Source organism: Sorghum bicolor, chromosome 4 (assembly GCF_000003195.3).
Source record: "Sorghum bicolor cultivar BTx623 chromosome 4, Sorghum_bicolor_NCBIv3, whole genome shotgun sequence".
NCBI classification, from domain to species: Eukaryota; Viridiplantae; Streptophyta; class Magnoliopsida; order Poales; family Poaceae; genus Sorghum; species Sorghum bicolor.
In genome coordinates this window covers 23,715,978-23,739,866 of record NC_012873.2, presented here as the reverse complement: position 1 = coordinate 23,739,866, position 23,889 = coordinate 23,715,978, and the positions used below count along the sequence as shown (strand labels likewise).

The window sequence follows — 23,889 nt, the reverse complement described above, 5'->3', positions numbered from 1 at the left end:
AAGATGGGCCATAACCTGTCCCTTGACCGCCTTAGCCGATTCATAATGTAAGCCAAATTCTTTCAAGGCCAGAATCCATTTGCCGGTTCTACCACTCAAACTCGGCATCGACAACGTGTATTTGACCACATCATCCTTGCATACGATAGTATATTCAGCCGATAACAAATAATGCCTTAATTTAATACAAGAAAAGTACAAACATAGGCACAAATTTTCAATAGCTGAATATCTTGTCTCAGCATCCACCAATCTCCTCCTTAAATAATAAATCACACATTTCTTTCCTCCAAATTCTTAAATAAGAGCTGTACTGATATCATTGGTCGACAAATATAATCTGAAAGGTTTTCCATGTTGAGGTGGAACCAGTACCGGAAGATTCATCAAATAATTCTTAATTTCACGAGAGCCAACCGTTGCTCAATTCCCCACACAAATCGTTGGTCAGCTTTTAATCTGAGCAAAGGACTGAAAGCCTTGATTTTGCCCGATAAATTAGATATGAACCACCTGATGAAGTTAATCTTGCCAATCAAGGACTGAAGCTCAGTTTTAGTGGCAGGAGCAACTACCTTGTTGGTTGCATCAATGGATCTCCAACTAATTTCAATCCTCCTCTGATGCACCATAAAACCAAGGAACTGTCCTGTCGATACACCAAATGCACACTTATTAGGATTCATCTTCAAACCATGCTTCCTGGTGCATTCAAGTATCTTTCATAGATCGGCTAGATGCTTTATAAAATCTCCAGACTTAACCACCACATCATCAATATAAATCTCCACCAACGTGCCGATGGACTCATGAAAAATAAAATTCATAGCCCTTTGATAGGTAGCACCGGCATTTTTCAAACCAAGAGTCATAACTATCCATTCAAACAAACAAACGTAGCCAGGACATCTAAAAGCAGTCTTGGGTATGTCTTCCTTAGCCATGAATATTTAATTGTATCCTGCATTACCATCCATGAAGCTAATAATCTAATGCCCAGCTGTAGCATCGACCAACAAATCGGCAACTGGCATCGGATAGCCATCCATCGGTGTAGCTTTGTTAAGATTCCTAAAATCAATGCATACGTGAAAGTTTTCCATTTTTCTTCTAGACAGGAACAACATTGGAAATCCACTCAGCATACCGACACTACCAAATGAACTTAGCTTCAATTAGTTTACCAATATTGGGAAGAATATTAGGGTTACATCGGCGCGCTGGCTGCTGATGTGGCCAAAATCCAGATGTAATAGGCAACCGATGTTCAACAATTGATCAGTCCAATCCAAGCATCTCAGTATAATCCGAAGCAAAACAATATTTATATTCTTTTAGTGAATCAGTTAATTGTTGCTCAGAATCAGTTAATTTTTACACTCAGAATCTAATTTAGCGCTAATAAAAGTCAGCCTCGGCCTGTCACCACTACCTATGTCTACTTCTACTAAATCATCGGCCAATGTGAACTCTTGTCTCAACTTTCCATCATCGGCGAATCTATCCATCAAACTCTTCATCAGAACTTACTGTTTGGGTCGGTGGAATTTCATAATCGGCAACTTGGAGAAATCTTTTTCCTAGGCTTCTCCTGATATGCACCTGCTTCGCTCACAAGTATCTGATTCTGCCGATGCAATGATGTAGGAAGAATCTCCAAGGACAACTTCAATTTTATCACCAACCTATTGAACAAGGCATTGACGCATCGTAGAAGGGACACAACAGTTGGCATGAATCTAGTCTCTTCCCAACAGTAGATTGTATGCGTCCTTTCCATTAATGACAAAGAAAGTCGTCGGCAAGGTCTTACTACCGATAGTCAATTCAACGCATACAGCTCCTTTACCTGGAGACACATTACCTTCAAAATCTTTCAGCATCATATTGGTCTTGGTTAAATCTTGATCTCCTTCGCCAAGCGTCCGATAGATCACATATGGCATAATATTAATTGCATCCCCTCCATCAATAAGTATTTTAGAGACTGGCTGCCCGTCAAACCTGGCCTTAACAAACAAAGCTTTGAGATGCTGCCTTTCATCATCGGAAGGTTTCTCAAATACAACCATGATTGGTTCAAGTGCTAACTGAGCTATTTGATCAGAGAGACAAATTTCCTCATCATCACTAGAGGATGCAAGAAATTCCATTGGCAACATAAATATCTTATTGACATCTATCGATGGACCTTCCCCCCCCTACGGTCCGACTGTTGTCGATCTCAGACTTAGAAGAATTTTCCTCCCTATACAAATCTTTCTGACGTTCCTGTTACATCCTCCTCCTCTGTGTTCTTGTCAAACCTTCTGGACACCATCGTGGAAGCTTTGTCTTCCAAATTGGCTGATAGCGAATTTCCTTTCACTCCACATGATGAATGTTCGAATCTCTTTAGAATATGAATTCATTGGGAACCTATGCGTTCGCCATTTCTTCAAGTTCTTCTTGATTCCTTGGAAAATAACCGACACGTCCACCAAGCCTTTCATGCACATTAAGCCTGCCCCCCAGCCGATCATGAACTGATGTTCTTCCTCTGATGGGCTCATTAAAACGTTGATTATTGGTCTGGAATCTCTGATTTGACCGATCGTGCCGACGGTAACCATTGCACTCGGGACAATCCTCAATAGTCGGCAATTTGATATCTCGTTCCAAACAGTGAACGAAGAATGGACAATCCCAATGATCTTTATGCCGATTTCATTCTTCTCGACGCCTTTCATCTTGCTGATGTTGATGACGATCCTCACATTGCTGCCAATTCTCTCGCTGTCGTCTATGAGTGATCACTACGCCAAATCAGGGAGGCCATCCAGAACTGCTGCCTTCCCTTAATAAACCCTTTCCTTTGGCGTCATCGGGGATCTACCGATGCGTTCTTCTCAGCTGTTTCTGACATCAAGACCTTCGTCTTACCCTTGGCGTCTAACATGTTCGTGGGGAAAGCGTGCTGATCAATTTTCACCAGTCTTACTCTTAGTCTTACCCCCAGTCGTAGATTTGGTTGGCAGGGAGTTCCTCGAGCCACCTACGAGCAGTGTCAAAGAGGAAAAGTGGGAGCCGTCGGATGATGCCTCGGTCGTCTCCTCGAGCTCCTCCCAACTGGCATGCCAGCCGGAAGTCCGCCAGCCATAATTCTAGCTTGGTCTTACCATTGTGCTTGGCAATGCAGGTCGGGGGTCGAAACGAGTTAGGTAGCGGTGTACTGTGGATGGCTCGACTGAAGACTTGAGTCCCCGGCGGCTCGGTGTTGGGTATTCTTAACTCATTACCAAAAGTAGATAGTTTTCTTTTTATAGTAACGGTGCCAAAAATGCCAAGCCTATCTCTCATACCACTTAAGCCAAGTTGTCATCCCCAGCATGACATGAGAGACGCGGTATTGAAATATGCAATTGCTCTTCTAAATAAATAATGAATGGGATCTGCAAGCGCACAAATTAATACCAATGTAGCATTTTAACCGGGAAGTATTCCAGGTATCGTTATTTATATTTTTACCACTGGGAAGGGATTAGTAACCATCAATGTTGATTATAGAATAGAATATGAGATTGAGTATCTATCATTGCATGTATAATTAAAAACATTTATCTAACTCTTTAATATAGGGATAAGTGTCACATAAAAGATATATGAAGTAATAATTAGTGACAAAGATAATTAATCTGGTCAGCATAACTTAGCCACATAATAAATATGATAAGCACCTCAATTAGATACTCTAGAAAGTCATTAGCATGGAATTAGAACGAACTACAAGAATATTTCCGAAGTTATTCTCAACTATATAGTCTAGCATTATCATAGTAAGTGCAAGTATACTTAGCAATCATTGTGAGACAAGACTACGCCCATGCATAGTGATATTAGCAAGGTAAATGAGAAACATAGCAATCACTCCCCTATAATAATGTTGCTCTGCCAGCCCAATACACGAGAGGGGGACTATATAACAATCAATGAAGCTGTCACTATCACGAACTACCCCATGATCTGGCATATTGGGTACAATCGCAGATAAATACGGTATAAGCACCACGCCTACACAATATCTATCATTTACCCATGGATCCGATGGATAAACACTATACGGTCCTAAGCATGTATATAGATCCAATCTAACTAAGCCAAGTATATAACCATGATAAACTAAGAACAATATAATCTTGAATATAAACAAGTAGAGCAAAGTCATAAGCAATATATTGAAGTAGAACAAAGTCATATTCATAATATTGAAGAACAAAGATGATTAGAAGAACAATTAGAAGCACAATTAGAGAATTACCAAGAATCCTCTTGACAGATTCGGAAACCAATCGAAGATTGACTCCTAGTTCTAATCCTATGTAGCTATGCTAATCTAGATATCTAATTGATGTGGTGGCTCTAATCTTGATCAGAGGCTTCTTCTCCCTTGAGGAATAATGAATTAGGGTTGAGAGGCTCTCCCCTCCAGGGGCCAGGGGGTCTGGTTTTATAGTCCCTTCAAGTGAATATGGGCCTTTGGATCAAACCAACAATGATTGAACGGTTATCCTTGATCCTTTAGGTCGGTGGAGATTGATTCTGAAAGAGAGTCCTGTTTGGACTCCAGAGGTGGGCGGGCGCCCAGGTCAACTGGGCGGGCGCCCAGTGCTTGGCCCCATTCGGCCTCCGCTTCCTTCCCTTGGCTTCTGGAGTCTTCTAGATGTAAGATAATTACGTGGCACGTTGATATCTCTATGTAATCCCGATGTGTGGGCCTTTCTTCCGTATTTCCTGATAACCCCCAGCAGAAATAGACAAACACCAAAACTCGTGGAATTCTGTAAGATAGTCTGGATGTTGATTTCATTTGGATCCTTTTCTTTGTTTATTTAATAATTAAATTTGATACTTAAGGACCGTCAACACTCGGGAGCCATCCGGTCCTCGTCACTGTTGTAGCGTCCACCGCGGTAAGCGCTGTAACCTCGCTCCTTAGCGTCCCCATGCTTGCGTCGCTGGTGTTTGTTGATGTCATGGTGCGCGTCGTGTGGCGCCCGGTTGTCGACGAGGCGGACCAAGATTGGGGTCATCTTCTTCCCTTGAGGGGAGGCTCCTAGTGGACAGAAACCTCTCTCTCGTGCCGCGCTGGCTCGGGGCGTTTCTCTATGGCTGCCCCTCGACGTCAGGAGTCTGAGCTTTCCGCCTGATGTGTTGCCGCAACATGGAGTAGGCCCTACACCTCATCTCAAATGCGTCAAACCTGGGAGTTTGACAGCTTGGGCATATTGCGCACAAGCATAGTTGCCGTCATGATGTTCTGAACTGCTCGAGAGTACTGACTGATGAGGCACTCTGGTTCTCCGTCCTCAACAATCTGTCGGTACACATCTCGAGCGCGACCTTATGCGCCTCCACCATGCGGGCGCGTCTGATCTTGCTTGAGAGCCAGCTCTAGTTGGTCGACGCGCTCCCGATCCTCGTCGAGTTTGGTTTTCAACTCGCGCAGTTGCACGAGCTGTGCGGCTTTGTCGTCTTGAGGAGGAGGTGGGTCTGGATATTCTTTGTTCCTAGGGGTCCTAAGGTCTGCTCTTGCTGCTGGGGCAGCGGCAGTGGTGGCAACATTGCCGTCGTCCTCCGTGTTGTCTGTGGTGGCCACGGCTCCATCTATAATGTTGAAGAACTCCCTCGTGGGGTCGTAGCTGTCAGACACGGAGTTGGGGTCTGGCTCCATAGTGGTGTAAAAGCATCCACGCCATTCTTCTGCCACCTGTTGTCTTAGCATGGTGAACGTATAGCATCCCGGTCCCAAGCGTCGAAGCCTGTGTATCTGCGGAAAGACTGGGCTTTCGGCTAACGAGGGGGCCTCTTGTCGCGCTGTCATAGTACGTGGAAGGGCCAGTGGCTGTTCCACGTGCGTGTTGGCACTAGGACAGACTGTCCTGGCGAGGGATGCCATGGCGTTGTCAAGGCCGAACAGGAGTATCCGCCTAGTGGCGAACAAACCGTGCGCTAGCAGAGTAGATGGTGGTGACGGTCCACGTGGGAGGCCGTCCCTTGGCGCTACTGAATGGCAGCCGCTCTACTAGTTGGCTATCCTGGTCACCACACCGGTGCGTGGAGCTGTCGGCCCCTCAACTAGGGGGTCCAGTTGCCCTATGTGGGGTGACGATCGCGCAATAGCCGTGGGGTGGAAGTGACGATGCTGATCGCGCCTCCTCTTGGGTGGGGAGGCGTGATGGTGAGGTCGACGTGTGGTCTTCGATCACATGTAAAGATGTCTAGGTTTTAGACATCCAACATCGCAAACTTATTCCAAACCTTCTCAATTTTTTATCATAACCTCTACATGCGATAACATGACGTCCAGACCAGTTTCTTTATTTTTGGACTTTTTTCGGATTTTATATAATTTTAAAACACTTTTTCCGTAAGTTGTATCTCATGTTACGACAACAAGATGTTTCACATTTCATTTGAGCTTCTGGATACGGTCTTAACATTCACCAAATATCGTGAATATAATTTTTTGAATAAAAAAATTCCATTATTGAATGCACCTACGGTTCAAATTCGAAGTTTGCAAAAAAATCAATGAAACGAAAAAAACTAATGAAATATACTAAAAAAAGTTTAAATATCCCCAAATTTGAACAAGAAGTTTGAAATAATGTGGGAAGGCAAAAGAAAAAAAATTTGGGCAAAAAAACAAAAAACAAAAAAAAACTTCCTCGAGCGTCTTTCTTGGCTCTCGGGGAATGGCCTCTTCCCCGAGTGCAAAACACACAGCACTCGGGGAAGCCACCTGTTTCCCCGAGTGCCGGTCTTTAGCACTCGGGGAAGAGGCCCTTCCCCGAGAGTTTTTTATGGCGCTCGGAGAAGAATTTTTTTTCATTTCAAGCTCCAACTGCGCCGTTTGCTTGGGACGTCAAGGAACACTTTTCTTCCCCGAGTGCTTGTCTTCCCCGAGTGTTGCGCTCGGGGAAGAACACTTTTTCCGAGTGTCATTCTTCCCCGAGTGTCAGGTAGGCTACGGCACTCGGGGAAGCCTCTCTTCTCCGAGTGCAATTCTTCCCCGAGAGCAACACTCGGGGAAGACTGGGTTTCCCGAGTGCTCGATTTTTGGCTCTCGGGGAAGCCTTTGACACTCTTGAAATTTCGATTCTCCTGTAGTGAACTGCCACCGTAAACAGGTCTTTATAGGCGGTTTACGTAACGCAACCGCCACAGACGGATCTTTTTTTGGAGCGGGATTCTTAAGTCAACTGCCTCTGAAGTCTCGTTTCCACTGCTGGTTGAAAAACCGTTGGTACAAATACTTGAACTTCAGTAACGGTGGCACAGTGGCAGTTATAAAAACCGGCCCTAAAAGTCACATTTGACCGACTCTTAAATCATTTTATGTACTAGAGGTGATTTTTTCTTGCAGGACTTTTCCACATAAAAATCTGTATGTTGTGTTCGACCTTATTTGTATTGTTTCCTAACAACATCATATTAGCCAGTGTGCCTCCAAGTTTATGTTTTGTATACATCATTCCTTAAAGGCTACATGTGACACCTACTATAACTCACTATATCCTACAACAATATATATGCAGAGAGTTCATCTAGTTGAATAAAAACTTGAATCACATGGAAATCACTCAACAAGATTAACTGGAAGTCTGAAACTATGGTTATTCTACAATTTTCTAAATTGGGACAACTCAAAGACCTATCAGTGAGATCAATTAGCACAGGAGTTACTAAATCAGTTTTTTCAAATAAGAGGTGCTCAATTCTCACAAATATCAAATCTCAACTCTATATCAAATGAAACATTACATGATTTAATTATACTTGGAACATTCCTCTTAATTGGATGTGAACATAAGCATGAGGAAAAAAATAAGTAAGGGCATATTTGGGACTGTAAAACAAATTTCACCATGGAGCAACTTCACAAAAACCTAGAGTTTGTGGAGCATCTCTTTTAGTACATTCACAGCTTCACTTTGTTTTTCTCGAGTAGAGAGCGTGGAGCTGGACCCGTTGGCTAAAATATCTAGAGCAATTCGAGACACGCCGTCAAAAGTCATCTTGGTGGAGTATGTGATGAGTCTTCTTCGATGAGATTCTCATGCAGCCACCAACAGTTTGTTCAGTCTCCAAAAATGACCATATTTCCTAGCTCAGAAGTTGAAATGATTCATTGTTTGTTGCGATGTAAACTAGACCATGATATTTTTAGTAATATAACATATGAATGCTGAGATCTTTGAAATTATTGATACTAACAAGCAATGATTTGTAGCATGAATTCTGCAGGCTTCCCATGCCTTATCAGATAGGCCTATGGCCAACGTCATGGAAGCATATAAAAAACATAAATTAATCCTCAGTCCTAATAATTGTGATGGATTTGTGAACGGCAGGTAGACATGTCAAACTTTCCTTATATTATACGAAGAAAGAAAAAGAGGAGTACATGTTAATTACCACTGCAAAACATTATAACTGACTATATTAATCATGGAAATGAACTGATAATACTCACACCTTTTGCTGTAAGTAAATAGGTGTAAAATCTCTTCCACATGGAAGTGGAAAGTTCAAGCAAGCCAGAAAATATGAACGGGCCATCATGCCACGGTACTACCAGGTAGAACTCTGGAGCATGGTCGCATGGCAATCACAAATTGACGATGCAAAAATCTGTCACCCGTTCAACAACGCGTGCGTGCAGCCTGACAGCAGGCCGACCAGCACGAGACGACACGCGACTAATAATTAAGGTGCGGGGCTTGGAGCAGATGACTTGGTCACGGTATCCTTAGACGACACTTTACCCGACACTCCTTCGCCGGGCATGCGGGCGACCATCTTGGAATCCTCAAGCCCCGCCGCTGATGGCTTGATCTTGCCCCTACCACCCTTTCCGCGGCGCCCCGGCGCCGCGGCTGTAGAGGTCACGAACCCAGCCGGCAAAATGGGCTCGCTGACCTCCATAATAGACACGGAGTAAGGGCGCGCTGCGACGACCTTGACGAGCTTGGCCACGCAGGAGGCGCCGGGCGCGCCAAAGTACATCTGCCCGTCGTCGGCCCTGGTGTAGTTAAGGACGCCGAGTTTCTTGTCGGTGTTGGAAAGCAGCGTGGGGAGGATGGCTGTGCGTGTCTTCATCTCGTCCAGCTTGATGGGGTCGAAGTAACTGAGAAGAACGTGGTTCGCGACCGCCGGCTGAAGCTTATCATTGGGCAGCGACGCCAGGGACTTGACCAATTTGTCGGGGACCACCAGCAGCGTCGCTGCCCGGAGCTGGTTCGCCTCTCCCGCGACCTTTGTTTGCTGCAGGAGCTTCGAGAACGTGGCGTACCTGGGCTTGTCGGCCAGCATCTCGATCACGTCGAATGCAGCCAAAGCTGCCGGCGAGGCTGCGGCCAGGAGGAGAAGGATCACTAGGATCTTGGGAGCCATCGTGGATTGCAGGGATGACCGGAGACTTATGAAATCGATCAATGCATGACTGAGCTTGGCAATAAAAGCCGGGAGGGTTGCTATATTTGGGCAAGGGGTCATCTCCTCCAAGCATTCTCTTTCTCCTCCTGTATAAGCGCCATGGACGCCGTTGGGCTGCTACCCATTTTTGGGCTGGGCATGCGCATTTGGTGGTGCTAAGAAAAAACATAAATTGCTTAAATTATCGTGGCGTATGTTCTTGGGTCTCTGAAATCGAGCAACACCAGCTATAGAGAATAGTTTATAGATTGAAAAAATAGATAACAAATTAGTCATTTCTCGAAACTACAGACCAATCATCACACTAGGACTATATATGATACAATAAAGCTCTGCATGGACGGTTCCAAAGTCATTTACGTTTCTTAAAACCCATAATATATACTAGGGGCTTGAGGAAATAGATCTTTTTAGTCGCGGTTAACTGAGGCATTGGTCGATGCCCAAAATCACCAAAAGCCTCGGTTTTTTTACGGCCCGGAGCTAAAGACCCCTTTAACACCAATTTGTAACACGGGCCGGTGCTAAAGGGGCCTGCCCAACGGCTACTGACAGATGCTGTTGAGGCAAGGACCATTTAGCACTGGTTATTATTACCAACAGATGCTAAAGGGTCCCCTTTAGCACCGGTGCCATGGGCAGAGCCAAACCCTTTAGCACCGGTTCAGGGCACAAACCAGTGTTAAAGGTGATCCTTTAGCAATGGTTTGAGCCTTGAACCGGTGCTAAAGGTTCGGTTTATAGGCCTCGGCTACCTCCTCCCCTCTGCCTAGGGGATCATTTGAAACCAGAAAGCACCATTGTTGTTCTTAGAGCCTGTATTTTGTTCTTCTTGCTTGTTCTTCCTTTGTTCTTCATCTCTGACGCTCATCGTTCATCTTCTTCGACTCTGTCATCGTCTCTTCGTGCTTGGAGGTGACTAACTTCATCCTTCCTTGTCTTTTTCACATTGTTTTTGGTTTGTGATTTTCCGATCATTTTTAGCTCAAATCCACTTTATTATTTTAAATCATTCACTTGAATTACAATCCATATATATATATATATATATCATATTTCATGGTTGACCTAATATTAATGTAGTTTACAAGAATGAATTATAGTATCTTTTAAATCTTTTTATCTTTATATATATATATTAGAACATGAGAGGATTGGAATTTAGTTAATGTATATAGTTTACAATACTGATCTTAGAAAGTCGGATAGTTCAAATTAATTATTTTGAATCATTCACTTGAATTAGTATCCATATATATATATATATTATATTTCATGGTTGACCTAGTAATGTAGTTTACAAGAATGAATTATAGTATCTTTTAAATCTTTTTATCTTTATATATATATATATATATATATATATATATTAGAACATGAGAGGATTGGAATTTAGTTAATGTATATAGTTTACAATACTGATCTTAGAAAGTCGGATAGTTCAAATTAATTGGTTTGTTAATATCACTTGATAAGTTTTTATAACTACATAATATCCATTGTATAACTTAGCAAATTTGTTGAAGTAACTAGACAAATAAAAGATATTATTAGGTTCTTCTTTAATCATATATGTTTACTAGAAAATGTGGAATTTGTAATTGTTTAAAAATTGAGTATGCTTAGTAGATGGCAACCGTACCGGGTCTTCGGTCTCTCAACAGGTTCAAAAGCGATATCAGCCGAAACTCCCTCTCATTACTTGCGGCAAGTGTGGGTAGAAGATTGTGATGGAGTATAAAGTGTCAAAAGAGGGAGTAAACAAGAGTCGTATATTCTATAAGTGTCCGGATCATAATGTGGGTTATTTCCAGACATTTGCTTATAACCTATTTTTTTAATGATATTAATTAAACTTTTGATTCTCTATTCTAATTTTAGTGGGACGGTACCGGCGGATGTACAGGTTGATACTGGGAAGAAGAATATATTCAATACATCAAGAAATCTTTTGCACAGGCGGTTGAGGCTGAAGGTGATGAGGCAATGAGCCGGTGACAGGAGTCCATCGATGTTGATCAAGCGAATGATCTATCTATTATAGTTGGGATCAGATGCAAACTAATTATGTTGCTTAAGTGTATTTTAGTTTTAGTTTTTTTAATGCTAGTTGTGACTGTATTTGTTGTAGCTAGGCTTGCTTGAATTAATCAACTATGTTTGTTAGACATGTTGTGCAATTAGATGAGAAACTATATGTGCATGGTTTTTATAATATATATGTTATATTTAATGCAGATGGTAACACATAATTGGATGTATAATGCTGATTGGCGCTCCGAAGAGTTCATTAGTGGCGTGCACTATTTCTTAAGTGTGGCCGAGACAAACTAGAGGGACGGTTTCATGTGCTGTCCATGTGCTGTGTCTAAGAATTTGACAGAATATTCTAATTCAAGGACTCTTCATTTGTACTTATTAAATTCTGGTTTCGTACCAAGCTATATTTGTTAGACCAAGCATGGAGAAAGCATGATTATATTGGATGAAGGTGAAGAAGAAGAAAAAAAATTGGACCAAGCCGACATATTGCTCAGTACGGTGGCTTCAATGATGTTGCAATGGGAAGATAATGAAGAAGAGATAGCGGCAGAAGATAATCGGGGCGATGATGCTTTTGGTGATGCCATCTGTGATGTACAAAGAGAATGTAAAAGTGAGAAAGAGGAGGCCAAGTTCGAGCGCATGCTAGAGGACCACAGAAAATCGCTATATCCCACCGCTGAAGAGGGACAAAAAAAGCTAGGTAATTTTAATATATTATTCTAGTATATTATGGGGGGACTCTTCATTCTAGTATTACTTTTAGTATATTATTCTAGTATATTATGAATTATAGTATTTTGAATTGTTATGAATTCTATTATGGTAGTATATTTTTACTATATTATTCTAGTATTACTTTTTAGTTTGGAGCACTCCAGCACTTTCGTTTGTAGTAGTACTAGTAGTAGTATATAAGTCTCTAATATATATTTTATTTCCTATTGTTTTGTATATATTATTATTTGTACTATTATTCTACTATTATTTTTTAGTACATTATCCTAGTATTATTCTAGTATATTTTTTGGCTTAAAAGACTCTAGTATAATTTTTTAGTTTGGAGCACTCCAACACTTTCGTTTGTAGTAGTACTAGTAGTAGTATATCAGTCTCTAATATATATTTTATTTTCTAGTATTTTGTATATATTGTTGTTTGTACTATTATTTTAGTATATTATCCTAGTATTATTCTAGTATTATTGTTTTCTTATCTTATATATATATATATGGTTGCAGACATAGCAATGGCCGACTGTCCTCATGATGATCGTGATTATATAGAAGATGTCATTCAAAATATGATCGACGACAGTAGTCAGTACTTTGCTGATTACAACGAGCTCATGCAGGACAATCGGATTGAGCAACAAGAGGGCAATGCCCCAGAGCACCAAGAGGGCAATGTGCCTCAGCAACAACTCGTCGTGCAACAAGAAGGAAATACTAGCGAGGTATGTAAATATAAACATATATAATATATCACTTACATTAGGTTTTAGACTTACTTGGTTATTAATTTAGTGTTTCTGTTTCTATATATACGTGTAGCCCTCTGGATCGACCTCTACGGGGGGAAACGTACCTCCATGATGGCCAAAGAAGCCGTTAGAGGGCCGCTAGGTAATCTCCAAGTTTGAGACAGCTACAGGCACTCCACTTGGTGAGCATGCAACTAAATATGTTGGTCACTGCGGTTACCTTGTGAGATACCAAATACCAATCAGTGCTCGTGAATGAAGAGAGAAGCAAGGTGCTCCAGAAATAAGTTTTATCTCTGATCGTGACAAGGAGTTAGTTTGGAAAGCCGTCATGGCGGTTTTCTCCTTCGACACCAACGATGAAGAGTTGAAGGAACGAATTTATAACTGGACTATGAAGAAGATGGTGGTACTATTCTAGAATAGGAAGAAGACTTTGTACAATAATTTGTAAAGAAAAACGAGACCCCAAATTTCAACCTCAAGCAATATGTAAAGCCGAGGGCCTTCTGGGATGACTTCGGGCAGTACAAAACATCAGAAGAGGGCAAGGAACGAGCCATTAGGAACCAAAAGAATGCAAGTAAAAAGACATACCACCATCATATGGAATCTGGTGGTTATAAGAGTGACGTTCCCGAGTGGTACCGAATGGAACAGCAGATGCATGCTAGGGGGTCACACCCGAGTCAATAGCAAAGAATTGGAGCGAGCACTCCAAGCATTGGTTCTACAGTCATGGAGGAAGCGTGGACCCAGACATCAGGGTGCTAGTTTGGGGCCAAGAAATCGCTAGAGCAGCAGAGAGACAAGTCCATGCATGAGAGGTGGTTCAGTCTGGTGAGTTCAGGCCCAACAGGGAGCAGGATGAACTCACGTACGCGCTTGAAAATCCTGAGCACGATGGACGTACGAGAGGCTATGGGGCAGTTCTGTGGCTATATTCATTTGAAGCTGATCAAGAAACCTACAGAAGCCACCAGAGAAAGAAGGACAAGGAGGCAGAGCGGATCCACTGGCTGGAAGATTTTGTTATGCAGTCAGAAGAGCGTGAGAAATCTCATGAAGAATGGATGTAGGCGGAGATTAAAAGACAAGTACAAGAAGCACTTAGTCAAATGATGAAAGGACATGGTACATCATAGCCTGAGGTCAACATTAGCCCCCAGGCCAGTTGAAAAGCAGTTGTGCATCCACAGAAGTACCAATCATTCGGGATGACACGAAGCTACACTTCCCCATTGATGATGTCACAAAGGCTTTTACTACTTGTGAGCTGCACATACTAGATGAGAATGCAACAAAAAAGGTGGCTATTAGTGTTGTAAACCCTATCGACAAAACGAGAACTCCAAGAATCCATAGTCGACCAGTACCATAGTCGGTTGATAGGGTTGAGATACGTTGTGGCAATGTGCCTCTAGAAATAGAATGGGGAGACAGAGAGAAGACCTTAGGTGAAGCTGAGAAGACATGTATTTGTTGGCGTAAGCGCTTCATAATTATTCTAGGAGTGTCACTATCGCCTCTTCCTCACCATAGGTTTGTACGTGATTTTACTTCTTATATTATTTTTGTATTGGATTTAAATAAAGTTTGCTCACAGAACTGGTTGTTTTCTTGGCAGGGACTCCTCCAACCTAAGTCCAGTTCATTCCCCAACATATCATAGTGCTGCGGGCGATGGCAATTGTAACAGAACCGCCCAAATTATAAGAGATTAAGCCTAATAATGACCATTTGCGCAGTCAAACCATCGAGCTTAAGCCCATATAATCCCGGTGGTCCGTGAAATCTCGAAGGATTTCAAACCACGTATCGTACATACAACCAAGATCGTAATAAGTTCAGCGGCCACAATTCACAATTACATCCAGTTCGCATCATTCGTCAAATACATCGGAGTTACTTAAAGTTATTACAAACCAAGTTCTCAAGTAGCGGAAGCTTCATAGTTTGAAAGTAACACACACACACATTTAGTCTGATATGGTGCCATAGTTGATCATTCCAACAAAAGAAAAAGAGAAGGTAGAGTGACCATCGCCCTTGGTCTAGTCATCACCCATTGCTGGGTACAAGCAGAGAATGCAATAACCATAATACATCTGTCCATCTGCAAAACAACATGGGAATGGAACCCTGAGTATGAGAATGTACTCCGCTAGACTTACCCGTCATAAACCAAAATAAAGACTCTTCAAGGATCATGTAGGCTGTATGGTGGGATAGCTGAGACTTTTTGCATAAAAGCATTACTCCACTAAAACATAGCCTAATAACATTTCTTCTTTTAATTAGCTCAAGTTCGATATTATCATTACCTATTATCTAGGTTTGCACCTATACCATTGCAAACAAGTATGGTGATATGATGGTACCTCATCATAGCATTCATAAACCATTTATCTTCATAACCCAAGTGTTCCATAGTCCTTACTACAAGGACGAAGCTCATGTCAAGTGCTCACTATCCAGGAGCGATGGCGATTCGAATCAATTTCTAACCAGCTGGCGAGTTTATTCCCCACAGAAACCACACTCACTGATCACCGTATTGCACTATCTAGGACCAATTCGCGGGTTCGACAGGCACCGCCCGTACCCGAGGACCGTTCCGGCGACCGAGGTATCCAAGGTATACCAAGGTTGCACGCCGCGCCCTCGTTGTTCTCCTCCACCATCACCAATACAACGCGTACATCGGACCGATTCCCGGCCCGGATAGTGCTCAGGCTTCGCGGTCGGAACGACTTATCCTTCCAACTAAGTGTGGGGCATGCGTTCAACATGACAAGAGGGCCATCAACGATCGGTCCTTAATCGACACAGGCAGGAGCACTACGGTCAACCCCACCATAAGACCCTGCCCGGTCTCAAATTCCATTCCACACTTGGTTACTTTTCCCCATAGCAATTACAGCTAATCAAACAGGTGTCCACCTATATCTCGCCTGTGACAGGTAATCACCCGACTTCTAATGGACTAAGCAAGCTAAGCATAGACTCCATGCCTATCTACTTAGGACAAGGTAGATAAACAAGGGGTGATATCAAGGAGTACATATGCATCAACGGTATCAAGCAACTCCTATCACTTAAATGCAACATAGTAGAACAAGCATAATATATCATTTAAGTTAGCGAGAATAGGGAGACTTAGAATGCTCCGGGGCTTGCCTTTCTCAAACGTGCTCGGCTTGTGGTCCGGGCACTCCTACAGCTCTTCTCCGGGCTCTGGTCCTCCCAGAAGTTCCTGCTCCTGGGTCTCCTCCTGCTCCTCGGGTCCCACCTCGTTCTCCTGCGAGCCTGTATGATGCATGTGTGCTCATGAGTGGAGTGCGAGATGCCCGGGGTGCAATGCTCATGCAGGTGGTTACCCGATGACCATGACAAGGTGCATAGATGACATAGGTTGTTATTTCTACAAGGTAGTCAACATCATCCAAGAACAGGTACTCAAATTAAGCATCTATTGCATTCTCTTCTACAATTGCCTCCATGGTTAACCAGCAAGCTAACATGATGCTTCAAAGATACACCAAATACCCTTTTATTATATTTAATTTTATGCACAACAATTCATAATTTCTTTAATCATTATTGGACCTACAAAAGTAGCATATGTTTTTGTACATCAATAAATTCCGCAAAAATTACAGCAGATCATCAGTCAACCATAAAGTCTACCTCAAATTTTTCATAATATCTGGACACTTACTTTGGACTACAAAAATTGCAAGATTATTCAATGTAATCAAATATAAATACCCTACTGTTGTCTAAGTGTCAAACAGCAGGTTTCATATTTTTATAAATCACTTGTTAACATAATAGACATCCACAAAATTTTCCAGATTAATTGCATGATCCAATTATTTATTAAAAATCATAAATGACTACCATGCTAGCATTTAAATAATCATAAATTAATTTATACAGCAAATAATATGAAACATATTTTTCCCAGAGACTAATCATCCGTGCAGAGCCAACAAAATAAGTTTCATATTTTTCTGAGTTATATTTTAATTACTATGCATTTTCAAAGTTTCAGTAAAAACATGGATTAAATATATTTGTACAGAAAAGTTGTTTAAACAAGACATGCAACCATACCAGACTGTAGATCTATAATTATAGAGCACATCAAAATTTATTTCATAAATTTTGGAGCCATGGATCTCATGATATAGATTTTATACTATTTAAATCAATTTATGGAAAATATTTTCTGAAAATCTATTTCAAATGCACTCCCGGGACCCAGCTAGGTGCACCCGGTGCAGTGCACCCGCGGTCACTGACGAGCAGACCCGCCTGCCAGCCGGGACCGCTGGCCAGAACGCAGAGAGGGGAGAACTCCGGCGAGCCGGAGCTCACCGCCGGCGACCTCTTTCGGCGAACCAAACGACCCTACACGTTCTACGGCTCAAGGCGAACTCGGCAAACCCTTTTGCGCGGCCTGAAACGGACCGGAGCAAGCTCGCCACCGGCCATGGCGGAACGGCGGCGCTGCTCGCCGTGGTCCGGCCACCTCGCGACGGTAGAGCGTGTAACACCCCAGTGTTATGGTTGCATTGATCATGTGCATAGCATGAGCATCATCATCTACTCAAAGCATATCATAATCATCATCTATCTTCAGCCATGTCATTCTATGCAAAATGTGATTTAAATTGCTTAAATAGGCTTTCTATGCTTATGTTTGAGTGAACCATGCTTGTGTTTGTGCTCTATGCCTTGGTAGTTAGTTTATCTATGCTTAACTTAACCTTGGGAACAATGTTCATGTTGATCACTTCTCCAAAATATGCCTTTAAGTCATACTTGTGCTAATAGGCCCTAGAAACCTCTTTTGCTTAGGATTTTAAAAAGTGTTTCATAAAATGTTTGCATGTCAAAACTTCCAATAACAAAGTTGTAGAAAATTTTATAAGGAACAAAAGTTGTTTTATGGCCATCTCATTAAAATGATCACAAATAGCTCAAAAGTGACCTACAAGGCAGATTTGGGGTTGTTTCCAACACTTAGAGAAATTTTCTAAGTATGGGGACGCCACAGTTTGCTTGATCGATTTTGGGAATCTTATATCTTCCAATCCAGGCCGATCTGGCTTTTACTCCAATTGACAAAGTTGTAGAACTCAGTTGGTACTCCAACTTTGTCAACTACTCCATCTCCTAACTCGCTCTGGTTTGGGAGCTTTTCGTCGACGAAGTTGCTCTGTCACTCGGTGATCGCGAGTTTCGTTTCAGAGCTGAGCTCGCTGGCGTGGATGTCCCGATCGACACCTGTCCGCCAGATGTCGCCCGTACGCCGGCGTTGGCCCCGCTCGTCAGCTCCCAACGCGCGCATGACGTCCACGGCGTCCCCCCGAGCAGAGTGGACGCGTCCACTTCCGCTCTGCCTCGCCCCTCTCGCCAGAAACGCGGCCGCCGTGATCTCTCCGTTGCGAGCTTACTCCGGCGAGCTCGCGCCCGTTCCTTGCTGTGCCATTGCTCACCAAACTTCACCCAAAGCTTCACCGTGAACCGCTCTCCATTCTCCACCCTCTAACTCGTCGCGAAATCCACCGGTGAGCCGTCATTCCCTTCTTCCCCCAAATCGGGTCGCCGTGACCACCTTTTCCGGCGAGCTCAATGCCGAGCCCGGTGAAGCCTCTTGTCTCCTCTGGTCAGGTCGTAGAGGTAGAGTAGGTCCTTAGCGAGCGTTTGCGCCACTTGGTAGACACTCTACCGAGCTCTCCGTCGCCAGACACGGTGCGCAGCGCCGCCGTGTTTCCGCCGGAGATGGGTGCTCTTGTGGCCAGCGTGTTCCACGAAGTTTCAAGCCAATCCGCGTACCTAGGAAGCTCCGCCGTAGTTCGCTGGTGTTGTAGAAGGTCTTAGGTCGAGCTCTACCGGCCTGAGGGCTCCGGCGTAACGCCGAGCACCTCCGCCGAGCCGCCATCGTCGACGGCGAGCCCCTTCTGGTGGCTCCGCCGTGGGGAAAAGGGGGGTCAATCGAGTCGCTAGAGTCTGGGGATCACGTTGGTGCCCTTGGTTTGGCCGGAGACCTCGCCGTCGCGGAGAAATCACCGGCGAAAGTCGCCTCGGCCGTGAGGAAGACGACCCTGACAGGCGGGGTCCACTGTCAGCGTCACTCTCCTTCCCTCCTTTTCTTTTATTCAAAATCCTGATTTTTGGCTTTCTTGCAAAAATCATATCTCCTGATTCTGAGATCCAAAAATTGTGAAACCAATTTTGTGGTATTCCTTTAGATGGCTAGTTTTTAATAAAAATATAAAATGAACCATGTTTTCAGGGAAAATATTTATTAAGGAATTAATCTTGTTATTCATGGATAAATTCATATCTCTTGTTATACTTCTTAGTTTGCTATGAAAATTTTATGGTGGTCTCTGTATGGTACTAGAGTGCTTTGATAAATATGTCATGATTTTTGGAACACTGCAGCTTTGATATGTAATTTATGATTGAAATATGGCTTGTTTCCTTGATTAAACTATATAAAATAATTGGTGCTTATGCTGGCGTTCTACTTTGGTGATAAACTTGCTTATGGCATTCATATTATGTAAATAATCTGAAATCTGCTGTTTGACACAATATAATTCATGTTTCCTAATTTATGAAATAAACCCCTTGTTGCATGTTAAATGCATATCTTTATTTTGGTATGTGCAATTGCTCTGAAATTTTTATGGTGATGCTTTGATGCTATACTTGTGCTCCTGTAATTTTTATAGATTTTTCTGGGCACTTTGACTAAGCATCTTGTAATTATGCTCTTTGCTAGAATTAATTAATAAATGCCTTGTTAAGTATATGTATGAGGGTCATCATCTGGTGTTCTGGTAACCTTGTGATATGCTTGTGCTCATAAGCCATGTGGTTGGCATGGTTTATGTTTTGGTTATGTCATCAAATAATTAATTCTAGGGTTAAAAGCTGTTCTAGACAGCAAGGGAGTAATTTAACTTTTGCTTTATGATAACTTGGTTGTCTGGGAAACTTGTCTAAATCTAAGTTGTTATAAACTAATTGATCTAACTGTGGTGTAATTTTGGAGTCATTTGGCCTAGTAGTTTGAAAGTTATAGCTGTTCCAAGTTAGATTCCAGAAATTGGTGCTCTCTGTTTTTCTGGGACAGAACCTGGAACTTTGTTTAAATAATTGGTTTAATTTATGAATCTTGCTGCGATGTTTAAAGATGAATTGTAGACAATTTCATAAGCTTTCCAGAATGTATTCACTTATGTTTGTTGGATCTGTCTATCATTAGTTATGATTTATTTACTGAGTTACTCCTGTTTTATGTTGCTTGCTGTTGTAGTGTCATGGTAAGTTTTGGACTAGGTTAACTTGTTAGCTTGTGTGAACTTGTTATAACTGTGTACTCCGTAAATGAGTGCCCAGTGAATCCATTATGTTATCAAGCATTCATTCTTTTATATGCACACCTTCTTATTCACCGAGCATGCAATAGGTGCATCGGACACGGCAGTCTCCTTCGATCTGCAAGGGTTTCCCGAAGGTCAGGAGGGCAACCCGGAAGTGGAGGTCCAGCAAGTCGGACTCGAGGAGCCCGAAGGAGAAGAAGTTGAGTGCCCAAATCACGAGCCAACTTCGTTCGTGAAAGGCAAGCCCCAGAGCATTCTAAATCTCCCTTTACTTTTGAAAGTTTATTTAATATGTTATATATATTGCTGCATTAAGTATAGGAGTTGTGATGAAACCTTTGCTGCATTTTACTCAATCCTTGTCCAGATATCTTTCCACTACCTGGTTATAGAGTTAGGATCGAGTAGCAGCTTAGCCATGCTTTAATCGGTAGAAGTCGGGTGATATCCTGTCACCTGCGCGATATAGGGTTATGTCGGATCACGATGGTCTATATGTGCTATCGTGGATGGAACCTGATTAATTTGACTTAAGCCGGGCGGAGTTTTGCAAGTTTGTAGTAACTCCGTCTGTGGCAGCTAAGGACCGATCGTTGTACATCCTCTTGTCATGTTGAACGCATGCCTAACACTTAGTTGGCCGGATAACTCGTTCCGACCACGAAGCCGAGTAGTATGACTCAGGCCGGAAGACCGGCAAGTATAAAGTGCGCACTACCGGAGGAAGTGTGGTGTGCGGGGGACCATTGGCGTAAGCCCAAAGGCAGGTGAGTTAAAATTCCTGACCTCCCTGGCAGAGTGGTAGCCCTGGGAGTGCGGCGCTGATCGGAGCCGCGATTCCTGAGTTGTAGCAAAGGTGACCCGTTGGCTCTCCGACGGGGGATGCTTGGGTGAGTGCTAGGAATAACCCTCCAGCTGGATAGGAATTCGATTCGAATCGCCGTCTCTCCCGGTCAGTGAGAACTTGACAGAGCAGCGGCAAATGTAGCTTTCACTAATGAACTTGGTTCATGATAATGATGATAGCAAGAGGAAAATATGATGAACTTGATATGGTTATTATTGCTTGTAATAATCAAGTGATGTGTTGTAGTACAGGTGCTAATCTAGTGGTAGGCTGATGATAAATAAAAATGATGCTCTTACATTGGGTTAGTCTTAATAAAGGCGTTTGGCAAAAATGTCGAGTCAACCAACTCTACTTTTATATCTTAGCCGTTCATGATCCTTTGTGTCTTTTATGTTTTACTAGATGGGTAAGTCTAGCTGAGTACATCCTCGTACTCAGGGTTTATTCCCACCTGTTGCAGATGACATCTTTTATGACGGCTTCTGCAAGACCTGTCTCCATCCCGCTGGGGATGAGGACTAACCGTCGGGCACGGTTCTCTAACAATCTCGTATCTGATGCTTTTGGAAGGATGGCATAGACTCTGGCAGTAACTCGAACTTAAGAACTGAATTTGGAAAGTATGTGTGTAACTATTTTGCTTCCGCTACTTCGGACTTGTGTTGTAATAACTTAATAACTCCGTTGTGGTGCCGCTTCGACGGCAATGAATGACTATGTAACATTCGCTGTGTTTATGTTGAATTATTACGATCTTGGTTTGTTGCGAGTTGGTTTGAAGTCCTTCGTGATTTCAATTGACTACCGGGATTATATGGACGCAAGTTTGGAAACTTGATTGCTTGGTGATCGTTTCTACACTTGAACTCTTATAATTTGCTCAGTTCTGTGACAGCTGGTATCAGAGCAAGTTCAGCATTATAAATGCAGCGTTTGTGTATTTAAAAACAAAAGAGTTTTTAAATAAAATGGTGTAAATCAATAATTGAGTTATGCCAGTGGTCGAATCCTCCTTGCCCACATAAGGACTATAGGTGGCTATTTAAGTACTGACTTGGGGGGTTTTATTTATGCATCTCCGGCAGTACTTAGGTATGGATGTGTGATGACCGCACTATGCTACCCTGTGGTCTAATGGTGGAGGTAGCCTTCATATGTGAATTAGCCACATATGTCGCTAGATTTAAATTATGCAACGTCGCACCTACGCTTTGGTAAGTGTGAGCTGTGAGAGCATGATCGTCCAAACGGCGGTCTAGGGGAGTGTTCGCGGTGGTTTTCTGGAGTGGTTACATGTCAAAACCATGGCACCACGAAAGAAACTTAATTGGGGAGCATTTAATTTCTCGGGTAGCTGTGGTGTCATTGTTTGTGCATGTTGGGCATGTCCAAGCCATGTGCACTTAGTTTACTGCTTTCTTGAATGATATATTGGGAGCTGTTGGGCTGAAATGAAGTTTCTGCAGGTACTCTAACAGCGCACGTGTATGTCGATAGTTATCGTATCGAGAAACGAATGTATGCCACCGTATATCCGTTAGAATATTAATTTTCTAAGTTTGTGAGGACGTACGGTTCGTGCATGCATCATATTGCATTCATACATACATTCTGTCTACTCCTTCCCTTACAATTTCGTCCCTTTTTAAATAAATAAATGTTGCTTAACTAATCCTCCTTTACCCGTGGTATTCCTATTCCATTTCCACAGATGGACGCACCCACTTCACCTCGTCCCAGTAACACTTTCTTGCACGAGTTTGGCACTCCTACCCTGCTCTGGAGAGTGTTACAGACTGTCGGGTATACTGAGCCACCTCAGTATTCTTGGTGGGAGTTGGAGAGCACAGGAGGGATACAGTGGTTTGCTGTGCAGGGAGTTGTCCCTCCACATGGGGACAAGCCTGCATGGACAGGCTGGACTTGTAGCTCAGATGGGCAAACTCCTTGGGAGGCAGCTTAGGTTGCAGCCCAGACTATCCTGCTTGATATCTGTCAGAGGTGTGGTGATGAGCTGACGGGAGGACCAGCGGCCTCCATTCCCCGTGCTGACCCAGCAGCAGCGGAGTGGAAACAGGCTGATGGTTGTGCTTTGGTTCGAGGCAGGGGAGAGAGAGCTGAGAGTTCTAGTCCTGCTATGAGTGCTATGATGGCTGTGCTCAAGCTGATCAGTCAGCGAGAGGACACCTATGCACAAGTGATGGTAGCTCTTCGCCGAGCTCAGGAAATGCAACGGAAGGCTGAAAAGCGTGCTCGCAAGTTTCGCAAGCAAGCTAGACTCTTGGAGCAAGCTCAGAAGGACCGCAATGACTGGGAGGGCATTGCGGAGTACCGTAGGCAGCAGTGGGTGAAGGCCATTAGAGAGAGAGATCATAAGCAGGATCAGATGAGTCAGTTAGGTAGAGAGAAGGAGACAGTGCAGGAGCACTTGGTGCAGATCACTCGTGAGAGGGACACTGCACTCCGCGTGTCGGAAAACAGGCGCCGAGCATGGGAGATGCACCGAGTTCAGTCACTTGAGCGGGAGAACTATCTGCAGGATCAGATTGAGGCTGGTCTTGTGGAGATTCATCGTCTCAACAACTTGCTACACCCTATTCCTCGCCCTATACCCGTGTATCCAGAGGTGG

At 43.1% G+C, this 23,889-nt stretch overlaps 1 protein-coding gene across 1 annotated transcript; it reads right to left on the bottom strand.

The window, feature by feature from the left end:
• Window positions 8,395-9,527, bottom strand: LOC8077782 (fasciclin-like arabinogalactan protein 3). Its single transcript, XM_002451953.2, has one exon. It carries the CDS (start codon window positions 9,433-9,435, stop codon window positions 8,749-8,751), a length of 687 nt encoding a protein of 228 aa, XP_002451998.1. The 5' UTR covers window positions 9,436-9,527; the 3' UTR covers window positions 8,395-8,748.